This window comes from Ctenocephalides felis, unplaced genomic scaffold, assembly GCF_003426905.1.
Source record: "Ctenocephalides felis isolate EL2017-DRISC unplaced genomic scaffold, ASM342690v1 CF-g0.4_SCAFFOLD_01886, whole genome shotgun sequence".
Taxonomy (NCBI): Eukaryota; Metazoa; Arthropoda; class Insecta; order Siphonaptera; family Pulicidae; genus Ctenocephalides; species Ctenocephalides felis.
Genome location: NW_020538040.1, coordinates 156179838 through 156203752, shown reverse-complemented (window position 1 = coordinate 156203752; position 23915 = coordinate 156179838). Strand labels below are relative to the sequence as shown.

General features: G+C 30.1%; 4 protein-coding genes across 4 annotated transcripts in view; 2 read left to right on the top strand and 2 right to left on the bottom strand.

Moving 5' to 3' along the window:
* Positions 1 to 117: 117 nt before the first annotated feature.
* On the bottom strand, positions 118 to 4106 carry LOC113376755 (vacuolar protein sorting-associated protein 53 homolog). The gene is made up of 10 exons (XM_026616797.1): positions 3823 to 4106; positions 3255 to 3539; positions 2878 to 3099; positions 2468 to 2654; positions 2094 to 2399; positions 1860 to 2018; positions 1423 to 1746; positions 1101 to 1359; positions 959 to 1037; positions 118 to 885 (listed from the first exon to the last, which is right to left on the bottom strand). The coding sequence occupies exons 1-10, from the start codon at positions 3892 to 3894 to the stop codon at positions 232 to 234; spliced, it is 2547 nt and encodes an 848-aa protein (XP_026472582.1). The 5' UTR covers positions 3895 to 4106; the 3' UTR covers positions 118 to 231.
* A 206-nt stretch (positions 4107 to 4312) lies between these two features.
* LOC113377382 (protein transport protein Sec61 subunit alpha) lies at positions 4313 to 7395 on the top strand. Its single transcript, XM_026617682.1, has 9 exons — positions 4313 to 4502; positions 4677 to 4744; positions 5171 to 5447; positions 5658 to 5819; positions 5890 to 5985; positions 6067 to 6233; positions 6304 to 6444; positions 6524 to 6772; positions 6979 to 7395. Exons 1-9 carry the CDS (start codon positions 4496 to 4498, stop codon positions 7240 to 7242), a joined length of 1431 nt encoding a protein of 476 aa, XP_026473467.1. The 5' UTR covers positions 4313 to 4495; the 3' UTR covers positions 7243 to 7395.
* Positions 7396 to 8024: 629 nt separating this feature from the next.
* The window catches only part of LOC113376099, a 189303-nt gene continuing 173412 nt past the window's right edge, over positions 8025 to 23915 (top strand). The window contains exons 1-2 of the mRNA XM_026616026.1: positions 8025 to 8105; positions 12513 to 12610. Of these exons, the coding sequence (XP_026471811.1) occupies positions 8059 to 8105; positions 12513 to 12610 (145 nt within the window). The 5' untranslated portion in view covers positions 8025 to 8058. The remainder of the gene's footprint in view (positions 8106 to 12512; positions 12611 to 23915) is intronic.
* Positions 8173 to 10081, bottom strand: LOC113377436 (transmembrane protein 115). Its single transcript, XM_026617754.1, has 3 exons — positions 9375 to 10081; positions 9122 to 9295; positions 8173 to 8741 (listed from the first exon to the last, which is right to left on the bottom strand). The coding sequence occupies exons 1-3, from the start codon at positions 10079 to 10081 to the stop codon at positions 8441 to 8443; spliced, it is 1182 nt and encodes a 393-aa protein (XP_026473539.1). The 3' UTR covers positions 8173 to 8440.

Here is a 23915-nt window from a genome sequence, read left to right as displayed (position 1 = left end):
TCTTATCCTTATTATTCCTATGTAAATATGTAAAAATTTGGTTTATAAGGAAAGTATGTTTTATTAATACGAAGTTTTAGATATTTATTCATAACTTATTTATATTTAGATCTGTTTTGTTGTACATGCTATTGAGAAAATAAATAATTATTGTAATATATCTATTTAAATCTTGTTCAAATTCCATGTCTTTATAAAAATAATAAATAAATTTTTCTATATTTCATTTTATCAATTTGGTAAACGCTTTTTGATAAGTTTTTCCAATTTTCTAATTCTACCTGTATCATGATCGGGACTATCATGTGAACATTGACTTTCATCATCAGTAACTATTAAGCTGGGAGCTTGACTTTTAAATATCTCAACCAAAGTAGTTTGTTCATTGCGTTTTAATCCCTTCATATCTAATACCTTATGAAATTCTGATATGTGACATTCTGGTAGCAATTTTAAGAATTGTTCTGTGAAACTTTGTGGAGGAGTTATGGGAGCCATAACAACTTTTAGTATCATTTCAGCTTTAGTCATCCCTTTGACAACAACTTTAGTGTAGCTTGCTGGTGCTTTTCTGTTTACTTGGGAACCAAGAGAAGGCAAGTCTAGTAGAACAGTTTTTAAACTATGAGTATCTAATAATAGCTGCTCACACCCTACAGTGTTACTTGTATTATCTGTAGAGATTCCAATAGGACGGCACTTATAAATATGTTGTATGAATTTTGGAATGAATGAATTCACAAACTTTACACAAAATTGCGTAAAATATTTACGAGAAGAAGATAAATAGTCTCTAATGATAGGAATATTTTGTTTGAGATAAGATGTTATGACATTAACATAAGCACTCTGATCTCCAACATTCTTAACTGTTTGCCATTGCATCTAGAATAAATTGATAATAAATACAAATTACTCTAAAAGAAAAAACAAAATTTAAGATGAACTGTATATGTACCTTAATCATTGTTGTGAGGGCTGGTTCACAAGATATTTCTAAGTCCTGCACTAATAATTGAATACAATTCGATATTACACTGAAATATAAAAATGTAATGAATATGGTATAGTATAATATATTTCACATTTTTATAACATACGTATGAAACATATCATGCTCTTGTGATAGATTGATTTTATCTTGCAAAGCAGGCTCTATTTTTTCTTTTAATTTATCCTCTAGTTGCTGCGTAGTTTCTAGACAGTACTCGGCTGTAGTTAAAATACAACAGATCTTTGCCAATTCCTCTTTAGTAAATCTAGGTATTTCACCTTCCTTCAGTAAACTATGAAAATTTTGAATGATTCCTGAGGTATTTAAATTTTGTATGTCTCTTGTGATTGACGACATACTTGTACCTAGTATTCAATTTATTCAATAAATAATTATAAATATAAATATGAACAATTATTTGTACACACCTAAGGACTGAGTTGTGGATACTAATTTTGGTAAATTGTTTTGCAAAATTTTCAGCGCGTATTCTCTAAGATATTTCTTAAATACTTCTGATAGGTTCACCATCGATTGACCTCTGCTTAATTGAGTGCACTGAACTAAGCACTTTTTATAGAACATAAATAAATCTGCACAACTAGGCAAAACAACATTAAAAGTAGTACTTGTATTGGAACTCATAAATGTTTTAGAATCTTGAATAAATCTGTCTAAATAGTCTGCTAAATTTCGGTCAATACTCTCAATATAAATGTATAAGTAAGGTATGAAACATATGCCAATTAATCCTGCAATTATATAAAGAATATATGTTATAAATGATAACTATGACATGAAAAAATAAATAGTATTTGTAAGTTTAAAATGTAATTCTATGAATGGAAAGCTACAATTCACTTACCATTAAATGGAGAGTCGACTACATTATTTTTAGCATCTGATGGATCAATTAATGATTGCTCATCAGGTTGGGATTCAAAATCATGTTCATCAAGTGGAATGCTTGTTACAATCTCATTAGGTAATTTTGATCCATCTTGTCTGTCTTCTAATGTAATACCTTGAATATGAAGTTCAATCCCTCAGCAATGTATAATAAACAGCCATCATTTATCATAATTAACAGTACATTTACCTGTAAATCTCCTTGAAAGTAAACTTTCGAAATTTGATGTTTTCTGTATTGCATACAAAAGTAACTTAACATCTATTTCATGCTTCCGTTTAGCCATTAGTTTTGAAAGTTCATCTCTAGTTACTTGACAAAATTGAACAGTTATTCTTTCCGAAACTTCCCAATTTATTGGAAACATTAAACCAAATTTATTCTCAAATTCAAGTAAATGTCTCTTCAGCCAAACATATCTTTTATCAATCTTATCAAGCCAAGCTGTGTCCTGATTTTCATGAAATAAGTGTAAGTACTCCTGCAATTGCAGACCTTAAAATTGAAATTAAATGTAACCACAAAATGTAATTATTATTATACTGATTATATTAATAAAATACCTATAAACCATTTTAAAATGTCCTTTTTAACTCTAGGTTCTAGTATAGAAACTACTAAACAAGCATCAGCAAGTTGTTTGTTTGGAATAAAACTTTTAGCATTTGGTCCTGAAAACGCTTCATGGAAATCCGACGTGATTTGTGTTGATAATTGTGCTTGTACCTTAGACACTTCATCTGCTAATTCCTGCAACATTTAATTTTTTGTACGAATATACTACAAAATAATACAAATAATACTACTATTCGTTCAAAATTATGAAATGAATAACCATAAATTATGATTTATGAATCAATGGCCTAACTGCTACAAGCCAATTACAGTTTTCTCATTGAAAAACAAAGAAATATATATAAAGATTATATATAAAAATATTTGAATGTAATAAATATTTATATATTTTTGATACCTTTATTTGGGGAATATCCATATAATCACTAAAATGCTGCATTACTTCTAAGATAGCTTGAAGCGGCATCACAATTTCACCATATAATCTTTTCTGAGTGAGCAGCTTCAGATTATCAATTCCTCCAACAAGCATGTGAAGATGATTTAAAGTAGTTATTGCTAGAGTAAGATTCTTTTTTGCACAATCTAACTGCTTAATATCCCGTGTTATCTCTCGCACCTAAAATAATTACCAATTACAAATTACAATTTGGTAATTACAATTCGCAAAATATGTTGTATATAAATAACACATTAATGAAAGTTAAATTTGTTACGTCAATACATAAAGCAGTAGCATTACAATACTAATTATCAAAAAAAAAATGTACAAACCATTTCTTCACTCCTTTCAGCCTTCATCTTTATATCTTTGATGTGTACAAATAATTCTCTTATAACTTTCTGTGCTTCTTCTAATGCTGTACGCCCATCTTGACCAACGTTAGTTTGTCCACGAACTACATTTCTTATGTCATCATCAATACAACTGATTTTGTATTCCATTTTGCATATAACATCATCAATATTTGATAATGATTGTTCAGTTGGAAATAATGAGTTTATGTAGTCCACACAATTAAAATCCGGGGAATCTAATGGATCAGCACTAGGAAGAACCTACAGAAAAAGCATTGATAAATAACAGAAGACTTCCTCAATTATATAAAATATTTACAAGTAAGACTTTAGACCAGTAAAAAGAGCATTGACATCATTATTAAACAAGACTTAAAATGTGTTTTTTTATCATCTGAAGCATGGTATATAGCCTCATTTTGATATACATTGCTATATATTTGAAAAATAAACATTTAAAATGTTTGAGGTTGATACGCATATATAATTTTGTGAAAGTACAATTTATTTTAAATGTGAAGAGAATGCAAATAATAATAAACACCTTATCAATCACTTCCTGTACTTCTGGTGGAAAACGAATAACATTTGATGAATCGTTACTTTCAGATTCCATGATTATTGAATCTCAAGATTATTTTCATATAAAAATATAAATAAAAATACTTTTATCTTGTAATAGACATTTTAAAGTATGTACATAAAACGTAGCAAAAATATAATAATATTTAATATAGTGCCATTATGCTGTTAATAAACATCAAACGAAGGAATTCATTTCCTTAAACGTCATGTTTTTGACAACTTGCATTGCACAACAGCAGATAAGCGCACAGGTAGCAATACATCGATTGCTCGCATTGACAGTCCTTGTATATACACGCAGTATTTTTTCATCTTTCGGTGTTTGGTGCAACTGCTTATTCGAAAGCTCATTCAGAGATAACGCCAACCTAAGAACGTCGAATATCTTGCGGTAACGTGTTAAGTGAGTTGAATATCGTATGTCCAACGCACCGGTCACGTGACCTGATAGTTGAAGACGTGTCGCTCCTGTCGCTCGCTGTGGCAACAAATGAAGCACGTATTTCGTTTTTAGTGTTACGGCGTTTCGGAATGAGATCAACGTAGTGTTTCGTTAACATAAAATTATTTGTATTCGGTCGTATTGGACCATTTAGTTCATAGTTAGGCGTAAATAAATTAAAAGTTTAAAAATGGGCAGTAAGTAATCAAATTGTTTCTTTATTTAAGTGTGTTTTTATCATTTTTCGAAACTTCTGTTTGTGTGTTCTCAAAATTAGCCCATACGGTGAAAATGCTTACGTATACAAAGTTCAAAATGATATAATTTTTTAATATTATTGTGCATTAATTGTATGTTGTTCTGATTTGCAGTAAAATTTCTTGAAGTTATTAAACCGTTCTGCAGTATTCTGCCAGAAATAGCAAAAGCCGAACCGAAGGTAATTTAATCAAAATTCTATGTCAGATGTGTTTGTATAACGGTACTAATATTTTCTAAGCAATTGTCATTGTGTAATTATTGCGTACGGCATAAAATTCAAATTATAATATACGCGAAAACCATATTTGCAACCCTAACCTAGTTTCATATAAATATACATTATATACAATATGTTGCAAATTCTTTTGCTGAATGATATATTAAATATTATTAATATAATTGAGTGTGTTCAGATAATCTTTAATGGACTGAGCACCAATTTTTATTATCTCATAATTATTTTTTTGTGTATTTATTTTATGGGGTTAGTTACTGTTGAACTCCAATATCCCTTTTTTTTTCAAATAACATTGAAAATTGGATAAAGAAATACTAAAGTTTGCAGACATAAGATTTCCCATATTGACACATTGGGTGTTTACAGGTTCAGTTCAGAGAAAAGGTGCTATGGACAGCCATAACATTATTCATTTTCCTGGTGTGCTGCCAGATTCCATTGTTTGGAATCATGAGCTCAGACTCTGCGGATCCTTTTTATTGGATTCGTGTGATCTTAGCTTCAAATCGTGGAACATTGATGGAGTTGGGTATTGCACCAATTGTCACATCTGGTCTCATCATGCAGTTGTTGGCTGGTGCTAAAATCATCGAAGTTGGTGATACTCCAAAAGATCGGGCACTTTTTAATGGAGCACAAAAATGTATGTGGTGTACTTTTCAAATCAAATCAAAGGTCTAATCTAATTGTTTTTGCGAATATACATGAATCTTTTTCGGAGTCTATTCAATATGTAGTGCCATTTACCCAGCATAATTTTAAATATTTAAAATGAGAAGTTAAGAAACATCTTTTGAATTGGCCTATGCTACATGTATCTGCTAAGACTTACATATTTTTTGTGTTATGCTAGTGTTCGGCATGGTGATCACTGTTGGACAAGCTATTGTTTATGTAATGACTGGAATGTATGGAGATCCAGCTGATCTCGGTGCCGGTGTCTGCTTTTTGATCATCATTCAATTGTTTGTTGCAGGATTAATTGTTCTATTGTTAGATGAACTTTTACAAAAAGGTAAATTAAACTAAATATTTCTGATTATTACTTACTTTATTAAATATTAAATCTTATTTTTTCTTATTAGGATATGGTTTGGGTTCTGGAATTTCATTGTTCATTGCCACTAACATCTGTGAAACCATTGTTTGGAAGGCCTTATCTCCAGCCACAGTCAACACTGGTTTGTTTCAATATATTTATTATTTTTAGTGTTGAAATAATAATAAAATGTAAAATCAAACTTTTTCATTATTTTTAACAGGTAGAGGAACTGAGTTCGAAGGTGCGGTCATTGCTCTATTCCATTTATTAGCAACACGTCAAGATAAAGTTAGAGCTTTACGTGAAGCATTCTACAGACAAAATTTACCCAATTTGATGAATCTGTTGGCCACTTTGCTTGTATTTGCTATAGTGATATACTTCCAGGTAAAAAGTCAAACTTTCACAATTTATGATTGACATGTACAAGGTTTTCATAAGAATATCTTTTTTTCAGGGCTTCCGTGTAGACCTACCCATCAAATCTGCTCGTTACCGTGGACAATATAGCAGCTATCCCATCAAATTATTTTATACATCAAATATTCCAATCATCTTGCAATCAGCTCTAGTTTCAAATTTATATGTTATATCTCAGGTAATTTTATATCTTGCATATTTTATATTTACAAAGTTTAAAAAAAATCTAACATATAATACATGTTGGCTGTTTGCAGATGTTGGCAGTTAAATTCCAAGGTAACTTCTTAATTAATTTACTTGGTGTTTGGGCTGATGTTGGAGGCGGTGGTCCAGCTCGTGCATATCCTGTAGGAGGATTGTGTTATTATTTATCACCACCAGAATCAGTCGGACACATTGTTCAAGATCCATTGCACGCTCTTTTGTACATTATCTTCATGTTGGGATCCTGTGCCTTCTTCTCTAAGACATGGATTGATGTTTCTGGCAGCTCAGCAAAAGATGTAAATACTTGACACATTCATTAAAATATTTTTAAATTTTGGATCATCTTATACTTTTCTCTATATTCTATGTGTCAAGCATAATTTTTTTACCAAAATATAATTTTTTTTTTTTACTAAAATTTGATACACACAACTATTTTGACATGCAAATTTAATTACAATATTTGTATACACATTAATTTTAATTTGTATTTGATTTAAAGGTTGCAAAACAACTGAAAGAACAACAAATGGTTATGCGTGGCCATCGTGATAACTCTATGGTTCATGAATTGAATCGTTACATTCCCATTGCTGCAGCTTTCGGTGGTTTGTGTATTGGAGCCCTTTCTGTGATGGCTGATTTCTTAGGAGCTATTGGTTCAGGAACTGGTATTCTATTGGCAGTGACGATTATATACCAGTACTTTGAAATATTTGTGAAAGAACAGTCTGAAATGGGTGGTATGGGCTCCTTGCTCTTCTAAGTTATTGCAATATGATTCGAAGTAAGAACTTTTGGGTTGTGGATAGTTTCGAATCAAATCTTAGACAATGAATTTAAAGAATTTATGTGTTTGACAAATTTACATCTATAAAGCCAAGTCTATAATTATTTGATGAGTTTTCAGAAAACTGATGGCAAATAATTGCAGATTACTGTAAATTGATATTTATATTAGAATTTTTATGTATGAGTTCTAAAATGTATGTAAATTTATATATATATGATAAAAATTAATCATAAGTGATGTTTGTTATATGCTAATATCATAAATAGACATTTTGTATATTGGTGTATCTCATTAAAGTTTGAGATACATATTTATCCCACACTTTGCAAGATATATTATGATGGTGAATTTTATTGCAATTTGTAGTGTATAAATATGTGGAACATTTTAACTTCATATTTAATTTATTTTTTATTATGAGATCATTCATTGTTTTTAATGTAGGTTTTAAAATAAGAGGATAAATGACCTGAATTATTGAATACATGTTTTTAATAAAACATTTGTTTTATTTAAATAATTATAATTATCACATATCTACATATACAATAGATATACAACTCACAAGAAAGGTACAAAGTGTTAATTTTTCATTGCAGGATGTGCACAACATAAAATCTACATTGATTTAAGTATTCAAAAATAAATGCACTATGCTTATTTACATTTTTGAAATGCTTAGAGACATAGGATTCAAGTTTATTGCATTTCATAACCTATTTATTACAGTTCATAAAGTGGTATAAACTAATCTAGGAATTGACAAATTGATTAAGCATTACTTTCTACATGCAACATTTGTATTATTTGGGATTTAAGTGTTGGAAATATAACAGGTATGTATATGTGTACAGTAAAAAACAATATTCTGTGTTAAATCTCTTATTTACAATTTATTTTGAATATATTTTTTTGATACAATTACCAATTTACACTTAGTATTTACAATAAATTGAATGCTGGTGAAGTAATGAAGTGATTTAATAATGAATGATTTAAATTAAAAATTCCTAATTACTATTGTTGGTATATATTAATATTAATGATTTGTTACTTAATTTGTACCTACCAAACATTATTTTAAAAAATTATGCAATTTAAAATTAGAACAAACAAACAAAATTTTAATTTTAGCTTATAAACAAAAGTAATATTGCTTATTGATAGATGATTACCCTTTATTGTTTTCATTATTATATACATCAGGGTCAGGTATACTAACAACTGTATCAGATGTGGGGTTCATGGGCATTCTTGAATCTGATGCTTGGGTTGTTCTTTCTTCTATTTTAAAATTAAAACCTTGCTTGCTAATGTGATCTTTAGATGGAGCATATTGAGAATGTTGTCTTGCGGTCTGTGAAGTGTTTTTGAAGGAATTTCCCATTGGAATTGGCTTAGGTAGTAGCATTTGTCTAGATGGGTCTTGAGATTTTGATAATCGTTCACTTAGAGCTTTTAGTGCTATTTGCCTGATAAGAAATAAACATTTTTAAGTAGATGCTCATTAATGGTTCTTTATCACTTTTTTATATATTCGTTATTAATTCCTCATATGTACCATTATATTGTATTTTAGATTACTGAATGATGACACACATCAAGTTTTGCAATGCATGTGAAAAATGTGGGCACATCGTTGAGGGGGTGCCATCACAAGTAGTTTTTCATATAATTTCAATGACAAATTGTTAAAATAGTTGAAAAAATATAGGGAAGACCGTAGGCTTGCCCTGGATTATATATATATATATATATATATATATATATATATATATATATCAATGCATATATAAAGCAACATGAGCTCTTGCTGCTTGTTATCATAAATATTGTTACTTTCAGAACAAACCTTCTTCTTTCCATATCATGAGGATCTACACCAGATAGAGGTATGTGAATAGATGAAGTTGTTTGTGGTAGTCCTCTAGAAGCTCTGTTCTTACAAATTCCAATTTTAACAAAAAGGCTGAATACAGAATTCCCAATTACAGCAATTGGCGGTTGCAAAACGTTTGGAAAGAAACTAAAAAATAGAACAAACATATGCAAACAACTATTATATTGAAATTGCAATTGCAATTGAAACATAATATTGTGTATACCTTACAAATGTGAAGCTTTCTGCAGTATCACCTTGCAAGCCATTGGAATGTCTTTGGTAAAATCTCAAATAAATCCAACTAACAATCAGGCCAAAGCAAAACATTGCTGGATGAGTACCATCCAGTAGACCCAAGGCCCAAAGTAATAATGATAATACAAGAACGCTAAGTGGTATATTTCGATTTGATATCTTTCCAATAGGTGTGTGAGCAAGTACATGCTCAGGCATAATTTGTTTAACAGCTACGCTCACTGCTGCTATATAACCAGCTAACCCATGAATATGAACAAAAAATAGCAGGTCTGTATTAGCCGTGCACATGTATAAAAATAAATAATAAGCTGACGTTAATACACCTACACCAATGTTGGTTATTGCAAAAAACGTAAGCATTTCCATTTGGCCCCATAGGGGCTCCATTAACTTTCCACATAATCCTACAGTTATTATATCAACTAAAACTTCCCAAAAATGTAATTCTAAAAAACAAAACGTAAAAGTAGTCCAAATCCAAAAGGATGGTGGTAAAATATAACCTGGTGTGACACTTAATACTTTAACGGCCTCATCGGAGTATGATAAAATATAACCAAATATAACTACTATACATATAAATTTAACAGATGTTGACGTATTTCCTAATAACGCATTAAATTGTTGTCTTATATATGGTAAATTACGACTAAATGCCCTAACAGTAGACATGTTTTCAAATTACTGTCAAATGCTGTCAAATACAAGGTTATACACCATGATCATGAAATAAACATCTTTGAAGACTATGGTTGGCAGCACTATTTGAGCGGCAGTTTTAAACTTTACATATAACATATTCAGTTACTAATCATACATGTATATGTAGTTAACAAGATAATAATATTTAATATATAATTTGAAAACATTTCACCACATTCAAAGCCTTCATGAAAGTGTATTTTAGTTATGCTCCGCAAGAATTCAGAATTTCATATAGTTCATACTAGTGCGTTGAATTTAATCTAGTTTCCAATTTATATATGTTATTATAATTGCTCATTCAACGTTTTTAACCAGTTACAAAAAAATGAATATAACCACAAAATTGCGTCAATTTCGTTTTCATTCAACATTATAGACTTTTTTCAAAAATTATTTGTCGAGAAATATTTGTATGTTTAGACAAATGTATGTAATTGCTAGTAGAAAGTAGTAAATAATAATAATAAATGGCAGGTTCATGGTGGGAAAGCCACCACAAATAACTGATACTCTTACCCTTCGTCTATTATCTTCATTACCACTATTTTTTTCATGTTTTTTCCTTTCCAAACTTTTGCTTCTATGCTTCTTCTTTCCTTCCTTTATTTCCTTCTATTTTACTTTCGACGACGTCGTGCAGGAGGGACTCTTTTTGCAGAAGAGGTCCGATCTAGTTTCCTTTTCTTCCCAAAATTGTGCTCAATAGAGTTCCTTTCTTCGCCCACTCTTCTCAGGACTTCATTTGCTATTTTGTCTGTCCACTTTATCTTGTCTCGCCCCCAGCACCACATTTCAAAACTATCGAGGTAATTCTTATCGGCCTTTCTCAGAGTCCATGTCTCCGATCCTGGAGAGCACAGCACTTCATTAGTTTCTTCCGCAAGTCGAGCTCAGTTTGCTCGTCAGTAGCATTCTCTTCTTCGTGAATGAAAGTAGTATTCTTCTAAAATTTTTTCGTTGCTTATTCTTCGTATGTTAGGTTTCAGAATTTATATAGGGAAAATAGGGGTAGCCAGTAACACGCTTTTTTCTACAGGACCTTAAAAGGTAATAAAATATTTATTTGTCTCGAATGGACATGTAAACCATCCGCAAGCCGACGCAATATACAGAACTGTGCAGGTCCGTCATTTTTGACATTTAATATAAAATCGATCTATCATAAAATTTCGGTTTACGTTATTTCTTTAGTTCCAAATTTATCAATATTTGATAATGCGAAACCATTTTTGTGATTAGTAAATTGTTATCTTGATTAATGTAAAAAAATCACATCTAGAGCTCGTTGTAACATACAAGAGTCAAAAGCAAATTGAAGCAAAGAAGATTAGGTGGAATTAATAGTTTGTAAGATGTGGGTAAATATAAATTTAATTAAAGGAGACACTATATTTTTTAATTGTATAGTGATATCAATTGTAGTTTACGTTAATTTTTGATATAAATTATAGGAGACATTATATATTTTATTTGTATTTTTATATAATTTTATATAAATTATAGGAGACATTATATATTTTATTTGTATTCGTTGTTATTTTTTTTGGTGGTGCACTGTTGTTTAGTTTACGAGATTTTTTATAACTTCATACGTTATTTAACTTTTTTATAAATGAACGTTATTTAATTGTTTCATAAGATGTGTTGTTAATTTTAAGTTAGATTCATCAGTTTTTTACATAACTTTTATAAAAACTTACACGTGGGTGGAGTAAAAAGGACCAATTGAATTTTTACCTTGGCAAAGATGTAAACAAAAATAATTAGCAAATAAAAAAGTAAATTAAGTTAAGATAAGCATTTTTACAAGAGATAAATTAAATTAAAAGTTATTGTAACTCTGCGGATAAATATATCTGACAAATAACCAAATCTAAATTTTATACTTTGTAAAAAATGTGCTCATGAAATTTATATTTTGCATTCGTTGAATAATGGAGCTATTATTTTGTAAAATACCTTTGAAATTAATAATAAGACATTGGATCTCTTGTCCCCCTGCTGTACCATTTTACTTCGCCTTAGGGGTAAAAAGACCAGGTTACAAATTTTTAAAAATAGCAAAAAGACATAGTTCTGCAATGATAAATTAGCTAAATATTTTTCTGAACATAGTTAAATGGTTGTTTGTTTGATATGTGTTATTTGTTTTGATGTAATCAAACTAACATTTGTCACATTTTATGATTTATTTATTTATTTTTGATCCTTGTTTATCGATCGTCTCCATTTGTTTCCTTTGGCACCTTTCTTACTTAGAACGGTTGTGTAGAATTTTACTTGAATCCACCTCATTCTTCGTATTGCTATATTAACTACTAAGTACTTATATCTACATTACTCCAACTATTAAATTTTTTGAAAATAGTATCTAATTTAATGGTCTTTTCCTTTTCAGTGTGGTGAGTGTAATATGTAAAATGGAGTTATTGTGTTGCCCTAGTCGATGTCGCCTGCGGCACAGCAGCTTGCTGCCGAGTTCCTCAATCGAAAAAGGTTTGTCATTTCATTTTTTACATTAGATGTAATATCATAAAATGAGGGTTGTCTCAACAAGAACTATTGCATGATATATTTGATACTCTTGCATTATTATTGAATTTGGGAATCGATATAACACATCATTCAATAATAAGTCCGTAAGAATATATTTGACGATTGAAATTTTGAACAATTTATAGTTGAAATGCGAACTGCATAACTATTATCTGCAATATAACATACTAAAGTACGCATTTAAACTAGGAATTATTCAAAATTTCAAGATCCAAATATAAATAATCTTGCGGACTTATTGAGTGATGTATTACTACTTACTATTATCAGATTTCTAAATGTAAGAATACTGTACAAAAATAGAAAAAAACGTATTCAAAGTTTGACAAAAAGAGTTAGATTTAATTCAATTTTTATTTTTAAACGCTCAAAATGTACATTCATTGATATTTCTATTTTATCAATATAAGACCAATTTAATCCACATATAAAGCTTCGATTCCGAATTTCATTTGCTTTGCGCATACATCTGATGTGTATTTCTGCATATGTGACAATGTGGCCAGTGCTGGATTTACAGTAGGGGCAATCGGGGCTACTGCCCAGGGCGGCAAATTTTGGGGGGCGGCAAAATTTGGATAGTGAGAAAAAAATTCTATACAATATAATCAACTTTTTTTCAACAACATTTTTTATTTCAAGAAATATAATTAACAAAACATAATACGATTGCAAAATTTGGGTTGAAATAACCGATAACTAAAATTTATTATTTTGCCTTGCCCCCCTCTCCGAACGTAAATTATCAAATTGGTTAATAAGTTATCAATTTGGCAATTTGACTAATATAAAGAACCGTAAACAAGCTGAAAGTTTAAGAAAAATATATTCTTCAGTTCTCGAGTTCTCTTAAAATGACGAATTTGTGCAAGCTTATAGCGTTGAAGAAAAATTAACCTGAAACATTCCGTATATAAAATTACATTTTATAAAGAGCTTTAAATTTTTTGAAAAATGAAAAAACAAAGAGACTCAAAAACACATTTTTTGTATTTTGAAATTTTTCGAAAATTATGAACTTTTTGCAAAGCAATCGCGCTGCATAGCTGTTTCAGCGAGGAAATATCGAAACTTATTTACCATTTTTCGTAATTGCCTGTGTCAAAAGCTAATCAGCACGTCTCCCCATCAATACAAATCTAATATTTTTTCATTATTCAAGTCGATTTCGAGAACACCGATCAACCCATTTAAATGATTCAATTCCTATTGGTAAGGAGACGTGCTGATTAGTTATTGGCCAAGGCAGGTCCAACTGTTTTGAAGATACGGGCCAAGATGCCAAAAATGTAATTCAGTTTTTGAGAAAAAAAAGCGTCCAATACCATTCAAAAAAAATTACAGAATAAATAACTGCTTAAATTTGTGGGGGCAGGTTTAGCGGTTTCGATGATCCAATAAAAAAATTTGAAAAAGAAACATTTGGCGGACGAAAGTGATCATAAGACATATTCTCATTAAAATATCAGATATTTTAAAGATATTTATAATAATAAGTATAAATTTTGTTTACATTTATATGCGTTCTGTACCATTGTTTATCCGTTAGATCGCGACGCGGCGCTTACGCGCTTCTATAATTTGTTACTGAAGCACCACGATTGCTTTAAAAAAGGTTGAAAGTTTGTAAAATTTCAGGGATGGGGCGGCATTTTTGTCATTGCCCCGGGGCGCCAAATTTCTAAATCCGGCCCTGAATGTGGCCATGCACCCCGATTCACATGTCTGAACTCATATAAAATAGGAATAAACAATTATATTCCAGCTAATATTATGAGTTACTAAAATAAATATGGTGAATATTATTTTGTATTCTGTATGGGCTGAATTTTTGTTATGCAAACCACAAACATTAGTGGATAAAAATGTCAGTAAATACAAGTCTAAATATGCAAATAAAAAACAAAAAAATCTGTTCAAACAAATTTTTGGGTGAATGAAATATGTGAATTTCAAATCACTATATAGTTTGCACTTCTGTGTATGAAAACGTTGTTTCAAGTTGAAATGCCTAGCAAAAATCTTAAATATTGAAATTGTTGTATTGACAAGGTTATAGAATAAAGATGCTTGTTCTCACAAAAAAAGCCATAATTATTTGATAAAATATCGAAAAATTTGGAATGTGACCTGAAAGTAACGCGGGCTAACTCAAGTTCAGAGAACAATTTTCAATTAAATAATCATGTATATGCAGTATCTTAAATTGGCTTCAGGACCAATTGGATTTTTTTTATTCAGCTCTCTCTAATCCATTATTGTCGAAATGTGTTTTTTGCTCCAATGTCTTATTTTAATTTGAAAGAGATTTTATCAAATAATACCTACATTATACAACCAATGTAAAATATAAATATTATGAATGAGTTGTCAATCAAATAATCTTGATCTGGTATTTCGTCAGAAACATTCATCAGCAGAGTTGGAATGACGATTTATATAATTCATCTCTTGTATAAATGCTAATCCTAAATTAATTTACGTTTTTATTTACATTTTTTGTTTATATCTTTGCCAAGGAGAAGATTCAATTAGTCTTTTTACTCTACCCATGTGTAAGGTTATATAACAAAACTGTCGAATCTAACTTGAAATTTACAATACATTTTATAAAACAATTAAATAACGTATATTTAAAAATTATCTATATTAAAGTCTCGTTAACTAAACAACAGTGCTCTCAACCAAAAAACCTAACAAGGAAAGAAAATACTTGTGTTACGGATTTTTAAACATTACCGTTTATCTCCTGATAGAGACGTCGTAAATATTAAGGTAATGGTTGATTACCTATCTTTGTTCTCTACTTTTAAATATTGTTTAAAAAATTCTAATTTTATTTGTTTTTGAGATAAAGTGGTGGACCTTTTTACCCGCGAATTTTTAAATCACGCTCTACCTTATACACATAATACTTCCAAAGCCTGGATGCGGTATTCATTCCACTGCATGTTTTGTAATGCATCTCAATATCAGATTGAACTGCAGGATCCTACGGCAATGGCAATGGCGTGCTCCGATCGTGGAAATCGACCCCCGGCCGAGCGTTTTGTCGTCGCTACAGAACGCACCCTCATATGCGGACGCGCGCGTGCATCTCATTCGGTATCTCATCCCCGTCCATCGGAGCCATGGAGCTTCGTAGCGCATTCACTGAACATGCCGTGCGTGTTCTTTCCTGCCGGCACGCGAATTCTACGCGGCCACGCCTCGCGCGCCTGAGGCTCCGCCTCCATGCCGGTCACCGCGGAGGCTGCGGCGTCCGCACGAACCTCCGCGTATCATTGTCGCCGTAGCGTAGTCTCTGTGTTCGCCATAATCGCCCGTATCGCGCTACCCCGAGGGCTCGACCCGCTATCAGCGTCCGCGGTTCATCTCGCTAAGAACTCATCTATATCACGTTATTATTATTTTTATTGATATTATTTATTAGTATTGATATTTGTTAATTAGACTGTTATTTTTACGCGCTTTGTACGGATGTGTCGAATCGACGATAAAGAACGGCGGAGTTTTATCCAAACGAACAGTGCCGTGTGAAACAGCGATATTAGTGTTTTGAGTTGTTTTTAGTTTTTAAGTAGCGATTGTATTATTTTATAAATTTAGTTGCTTCAAATCTTTTGGTTATTGTGTTAATTTCTGGAGTTGGCGGGTGCGACTCAGCCGAGCGGCGGCAGAAAACATTGTTTGGCGATTTCCTTTTTTGCAGTATGATTTAAGAAGACTTCACTAGGTACGTTTTGCATGTTTTATTTATATGATAATAATCATTATAAATGTTTATTATAGTGTCTTCTATCGTCGATAAATCATGGCAACGTTGACATATTTGACACATATACACACGTGAATATATTATTATCATTATGTTCTCTCAATTGATTTAAAAATCAAATTGTAACAATATATCTATAATCACAAATGCCGTTTTGAGCTAGATTTTAAGTAATCAAGTAAATCCCAATTAATTGTACAATGTTTAAATTTTGTATTATCAATATAAACTCGATTTTGTGAATCTAAGAGAATCAAAAGGGTTATTATGAAAATCATATTGATTATTTTTTTAGTTCTTATTTTCTAACTAAATTCACATTCACAATAAATAACTAAATAAATTCACAATAAATTTTAATGAATTGAGTACTTAGTATCACAAATTCATATTTTGTAATAATTTTTCATTATAGTAATGCTTTGAGTGTAAGATGATAAATTTCCAAAAACATATCTATTAATATTTTTTGATACCCTAATTTTTTTCTTCAAATAAAATATTTTCTGATAATAACCTAATTATATTTCTATTCCTAAGGCAGTAGCATGCTGTGTTTAATAAATTTACTTTTTAAATTATAACTATTATAAATCCGTTTTATTATAATTTTGTGTAGATATTCACTAAAACGGAAAAATGTTCTACATGGTCCGTGTTCATGTGTCTTCATGGCATGTTTAGATCGCTAATCTAGCGTTAAATATTTCATATCCTAGAATTCAATGCTCATACAAGATTATACGTCTAGAAAAACGTTTCACCAATATAAATTTTACAATAAAAAGTGCATTCCATGCGCTAATGTTTATATGTTTTCTTCTCAGCCGGACCGACGCGGTACGCGATGCGACGGTTTTCCTACATTTTAGTTGGTACATTTTCAATGGAGAGATGGGTTTATTTGAATCTATTAAATTTTGTACTAGATAAATTTGATATTTTAAAAATATTTTGGAACTAGCGTGTTCGACACATACGAAATTTCTTTCTGTTATTATTCACAATATAAAAACTGTTTATAAATTATATTAATTAAATTATATAGCTTTTATAAAGCCTAATGTTAAATAATTTCGAAGATTATTTTTTGGAATGAGTCAAAATAACCGATCGATTACCAATTATCGTAAATTAATATCCAATTATATAATTATAACATTATATATTATTTTCATAATAATATTTTGAACTAATTGATGCAAAATCACATTAATAAAAACGACTGAACAATATAGAATGCATATTTCAGTATCATATAGAATATTGTATCATTTCATTATTTCTCGAAAAAATGTTCAATAGTTGCTTTTGTAACTCTGAAGTTCTCTGTATCTTTTGGTATGTTTTTAGTAAATATTTCTTGCATACTCAGGGTAGAAGTTAAAAGCCAAATATATTTGACAGGTTTTAATTTTTTTTTTCTTGGCACTGTAATGCTTGCGAAATAGTACTATGTCATTTTGTCCATTGTATAAGTATGCCATTTTTTACAAAATTGAACAAAAATGAATAATTTATCAAAATTGCACCAAATACCTGATTGCAATAAAATTGATCGAACTTATTAGTACTGGTATTTATTAATTGATTTTAATTGAAATAATTACAAATATCAATAAGTAGGTCCCCAAAATATGAGAAAAACACTCTCAATATAAACTTTTCAAGGCGCGAAATTTGTTTGATTACTACGACAAGACTGTGACAATGACGCTCTATATCTGACATCTGATATGATTGTTATTATAGCTTTCTTTATGTTGTAGCATTTCCCCTACTACAAAATTTTGTCAGATTTCATTTAAATCAAGACTAGAAAATTACCACTAGAAAACGAGCAAGAGGTTCAGCTAGATTTAGATATAAAATTTCGCGCATTGAGCAAAGTTTTTGAAAATCTAATAATTTATAATTAAAACTAAAAAAAAATATTTAGGGAATCATCAACCAACACAAATCATGGTGCCCATTCTCAGATAAAGTTGAAATGTTATGGTAACGCAAGCTTAACGGGTCTATCTTCGTATAAATTGGTAGTAACGAATTGTCAAAAGGCTATGTATTTGCTGTGGGATCTGGTGTTTTACGCATAAAACCTAACCTTACGTATGCGATATCAATGAGACATCAGATAGATGCACTTATGATAAAATTGTTATTTGAAGATGGTGCGTTTTATGTGCGAAACGCAAATACATAGCTTTTTGACAGTTAAACATAGAGTTACTATAACATTTTTAGTTTATCGGAGAATTGGCCTCTACATCTAAGTTTCATTATAAGATGATTAATGATACTGTAAATCTTCAAACGCAATCTCCAATGAAGATTTACACAATTTGTCTATTCAGCGCATTTTCATAACAATGTTTCTCTCGAATGGCAATCCTTATAAATGTTTTTGCAATTTACTGTTACTTAATTGCGCGGCATATTACCGCAATTCATCTGTGCACGCATACCGTCCGTTCGACTTCGAGGTACTCGTGCATGTGTGTTTACGGTCTTTATTTTACTACAATGTATCTACACGTCGTAATCTCGCGCACTCCGCGCTTGACAATTTCATTATTAATCGCGTTTAGCGCGTAAGTTGTACTACTCGCGGATTCATTCATTCCGCTAGGATAAGAACGCCGACTTACGCATGGCCGAGGGAAAAATTGTATACCTAAAATAAAACACTGCTAATGCATCATTTCGGTTCGAACTGCTTTGCAACAATTCATATCAGTCCAAGATTTCGGGTATTTTTGGATAAACATTTTTTTCACTCGGATTGCTCATAGAATGTATTATTAATTCATTATTCATTATGAAGCTAGAAACCTGGCATAAAAAGTGTATGCATCAAGATCCATAAATGTACTAGCTATACGGCTTTACATTTTTGATATGTTGAAAAAAAAGTTTATTATTTTTGACGATTGTCTGGCACCTAGGCATTACTTATAATACGACAATAATTTCTTTAAAACTTCAATTACTTATAAAATAATTTTTATAAATAAATACTAACATTATTAAAAATAATATTCCATATCAAGATCATGCAGTATGGAATAATTTGCTAATTAGTAATTTGTAATACATAACTACAGTATTTTATTCTCTAAAATTAAATTTCCAATTTGACTTGTGAGAAATTGTGAGAACCTTATTATATCACAACAAATAACACATATCAAACAAACAACTATCTGACTATGTTCAGTGAAACTCTTAGCTAATTTATTATTGTGGAAATCCGTCTTTTTGCTGGTTTTCAAAAAGTTGTCACCTGGTCCTTTTTACCCCATAGGGAGAGTAAAATGGGATGGCCAGGGAGCAAGCAGGTTCAGTGACATATTTTTAATTTTAAAGAAATTTTACGAGTTTGAGGCTTTTTTATTCAATCAATGCAAAATATGATTTTTTTGGGTATATTTTTTACAGAGGTCACACTGTATAAACTTTGATCTGGATTTGGTCTCAAATATTTATTAATAAAGTTAAAATAACTATTTATTCAATTTATCTCTTATAAAATTGCTTTTTTGAACTTAAGTATTTACTATTTTTCAGTGTTTACATCTTTTCCATGGTAAATGTTTAGTTTGTCCCTTTATAGTTATATAAGAAATGGTTAAATCTAACTTAAAATTGCAATACATCTCATAAAACAATTCAATAACGTATACTCTAAAATTATATTTAAGGTCTCGTAAACTGAACCACAGTGCTCACAACAAAAAAACTAACATAGAAAAAAAACTTTTGCAATGATTTTCCAACATTGTCGTTTTCCCGATAGCAACGTCGTAAGAATCAAGCTGATGGCTGGTTATACATCTTTTTCCTTCTACATTCAAATATTGTTGTTAAAAAATTCTTAACTTTACTTGTTTTTGAGATATCGGTGGTGTACCTTTTTACCCGCGGACTTTTAAGCACATATTTTTCTTTCTAACCACTCTCTGATATAGTAAACATGTAAAGCTCTAGATGTTTTTAATTATAACTTTTATGTACAATTTGATTTTCAGTAAGTGTTTTTTGGTTTTGACTAAAAAATTCTTGGTTTCTATAATTTAACTTATATTTCTGAAAAAGGGGTATTTCATATTCCCGAGATGTGAAAATTATTTATTAAAAAATAACAAATAAATCATTATTGGAAAAAAGGCTTTCCGATTAGAAAAATAAAATCATAAATAATAATAGCTAAGCCAAAATTGCAAAAATCGAAAAAGATGCTGCATTGATCACTGCAGTGGTACTATTTCACATTAAAATATGCAATTAAAATTAAAATTAAAATATCATTCTCTAGAATTGCCAAAAATCGATTCCAGTGCTTGCATGCCAATTTTATCCCACATCGATATCGTTCATAAAAATATCTCTTGAAGAGGAATATGTTATTCGCAAGTGAATAAACAAATGTATATCTTGGTTTTTATCACGATTTTATGTTATTCCTAAATAACATTACGGTAGGTCACGTACCGTCATAATCTTTTATCCGACAATATCATTTCGACTTAATCTGTCCATAGACAAATCGTGTTTGATAAAATCGTATTTTAGGTACCGCGTTAAATTTTAATTGAAACGATAAAAATGCACTTATAAGTATATGGGTGTATATATGTATGTACAATAAGTTTAAGGTTGTATACTGGAATACAATGTCTATAATTTTCGTTATGATGAAGTTACAAATTGTGTATGAAATTATTTGTTCATAAATTATTATTATTATATATATTATATTATATTATTTATATTATTAACAAAGAATTTGACGTCAAGTCGTAGTCTACTTTATTTCAAATAATGGATCTTATTTTGAACTATAGTGACTGTTTAGTAGCTTCAAAACAAACAAAAAGTGCAAGAAAAATCTTATTTTAATTAATTAACGAACCAACAAAATTAAAAACAACAATGATGAGACATGTTATCAACGTCCACTTATTCTGTTGTTGTTTAAACAATTGCCATTCAAGATGAAAGAAAAATATTTTTCAATGTTTGATTCTGATTGCAAAAGAAAGAATTTAACCCTTTTGCTACAAAAGTGTTTTCAGCTAAAGCGACACTGCTGTACGAGCCAGTACACCGCACAAAATAATGTTAAGCAATATATTTTCAGATAATTCAATCATTATCGATAAAAATGTATTTAAACATTTAAAATTACACATATAAAAAACTAAAAAACGAAATAACAAATTAGCGTTCTCAATAATATAACGCAGAGTGATAAATATTTAAGCAAAATTCGTCACACTGGATGTCGTCTATAAGTGACATTCGTACACACGGATCGTCAATCCGATGTCGTCTATAGACGACGCTCGTAGCGAAAGGTTTGATTTCATTAATTTTACGGAATTATAACTAAGTATACATGCTGCATTAGAAAGGAAAATTTAAACATTTTGTACCTCTGACAGACTTCATATCTATTGCCTAGGGGCTCATTAAATTTATGTCATAGGTAAGGAAATGTTTTATATTTATGCTTTGTAAGTGTATATCTCCAAGATAATATTGTGAAATTATTGTCAAAAACATGTTATATACACAAATCGAGAAAAATTATTATATTCCACTTAACTGTTACTAAACCTTAACAGCAAATGTTTACAATTAACTGTTTTTAGAATCTAGATTTCTATTCTAGCACATGAGCGATTCGAGTATGGTTTTCCACATAATTTAATATAAAGAGATATTCGTTGAAGATATGTAAATTCATCCATCATGTGTGCCGTATAAAGTTTGTATTGCGCATTTACTCACATCGGTCGCGATTAGAGGAAAGCAATCAATCTTTCAATTGTAGCAATATTACTTTGCGTAGATGTATTGCCGGGGTGCTAAACTAAATTTACGTTTATAGCATCATTTATGTCGGCGATGTCAATTGAGCTTCGGGCTTCGGGCTGTAAAGTCACCTAGCGCAGCCGTCGAGATTTACAAGGATTTTCATGACCTGACACACAATATTCATTTTACTGGAAAGGAAAGAAATCACTGTGAATTTAATAATAGCAGTTATGCACGCCTACAGCGTTCTCTATAATGTATTTGTTTATAAACGTTTTTAATCATGAACTTAATCAGATGCATGCACCGCCTTCTGTATGCCATGATTTGAAAAGCTCGATTGGTATAACGTTTTTTTATTTCAAAATTTGCATCTTTTAGAGATTTCTAAATATTAGTACTTTCATATGTGTATAATTTGGTAAGTTCCACCACTGATATCTCAAAAACAAGTAAAGTAGGAATTAACAGTATTTTCTTTTGTTGTTAGTTTTTTTGGTCGTGAGCACTGTTGTTTAGTTTACAAGACCCGAATATAATTTTTAAGTATACGTTATTTATTTGTTTTATAAGATGTATTCTTCATTTTAAGTTAGATTCACTATTTTTCTATATAACCTCTATAAAAGCTGGGTGGAGTATAAAGAATCAACTGAATCTTTACTCTTCAAACAATAAAAAGTGCAAACAATAAAAAGTAGTAAGTAAAAAAGTAAATTATGTTAAAGAAAGCAGTTTCACAAGAGATTAATTAAATAAATATTTATTCTATCTCTGCTGAAGAATATTTCTGTCAAAATACCAGATCAAGGTTATATACAGTGTTATCTCTGTATAAAATGTAGCTATTATTTCGTGAAATCTCTTTAAATTTAAAAGTAGAACATCTGTTTTTTCCTATGGGTTTTCCCATTTTACCACGCCTATGGGGTATGAAGAACCAGATGACAAATTTTTGAAAAACAGCAGAAAAACCACATTTCTACATATTTGAATTAGGTAGGAGTTTTACTGAACATAGTCGATAGTTGTTTGTTTGATATGTGTTATTTGTTATGATATAATTGGCTAGGTTTTCACAATATAAATGCCCAAAGTCAAATTAGACCTTTGTGCACCGCGTATCTAAGTATATAATATTTAATGATTTTTTTTATTGTATATTGCCATTTCGAAAATGATTATGCAAAAACGTTAATTGACTGACTGATGTGATTTTTAATTAATAGGAAATCTAAGCAATCAATATAACAAATTGAAAATTGATTGCACATTATTGATTCATTCACTGTTATTTAACATAAAATTCTATAATAACAAGCTTTTTCAATTAGTGTTGAATTAATATGACTTCATTCATAAAATGTTTCAAATGCTATAAAATTCAAAATGCCTCATCTATTAATTTAAAAAAAATGCAAAGGATATCTTCTAGCATTTTCGGTATTATATATTTTATTTTGCAAAATCCATTACCGTTTTAGATGTTTTAGTTTGTTAATATAATATACGTAATATATACATATTCATATACGTAAAAGCATTCAAAGATCAAATTACTGAATGTCAAATTACTTGTAAACTTTATACCGAATTATTGAAAATGCGTACTGATTAACAATATTTAATTAGTTACAGAAAAATAAA

Coding starts and splice junctions, on each gene's coding strand:
- LOC113376755 (XM_026616797.1), bottom strand. CDS start 3,894: ATGGAATCTGAAAGTAACGATTCATCAAATGTTATTCGTTTTCCACCA. Junction 2,655..2,877: donor TGGATATTCCCCAAATAAAG/GTATCAAAAATA, acceptor TAAATGTTGCAG/GAATTAGCAGATGAAGTGTC. Junction 1,747..1,859: donor AGTCGACTCTCCATTTAATG/GTAAGTGAATTG, acceptor ATATAATTGCAG/GATTAATTGGCATATGTTTC.
- LOC113377382 (XM_026617682.1), top strand. Junction 4,745..5,170: donor TAGCAAAAGCCGAACCGAAG/GTAATTTAATCA, acceptor GGGTGTTTACAG/GTTCAGTTCAGAGAAAAGGT. Junction 6,773..6,978: donor CTGGCAGCTCAGCAAAAGAT/GTAAATACTTGA, acceptor TTTGATTTAAAG/GTTGCAAAACAACTGAAAGA.
- LOC113377436 (XM_026617754.1), bottom strand. CDS start 10,081: ATGTCTACTGTTAGGGCATTTAGTCGTAATTTACCATATATAAGACAA. Junction 9,296..9,374: donor GAAAGCTTCACATTTGTAAG/GTATACACAATA, acceptor TCTATTTTTTAG/TTTCTTTCCAAACGTTTTGC. Junction 8,742..9,121: donor CATGATATGGAAAGAAGAAG/GTTTGTTCTGAA, acceptor ATTTCTTATCAG/GCAAATAGCACTAAAAGCTC.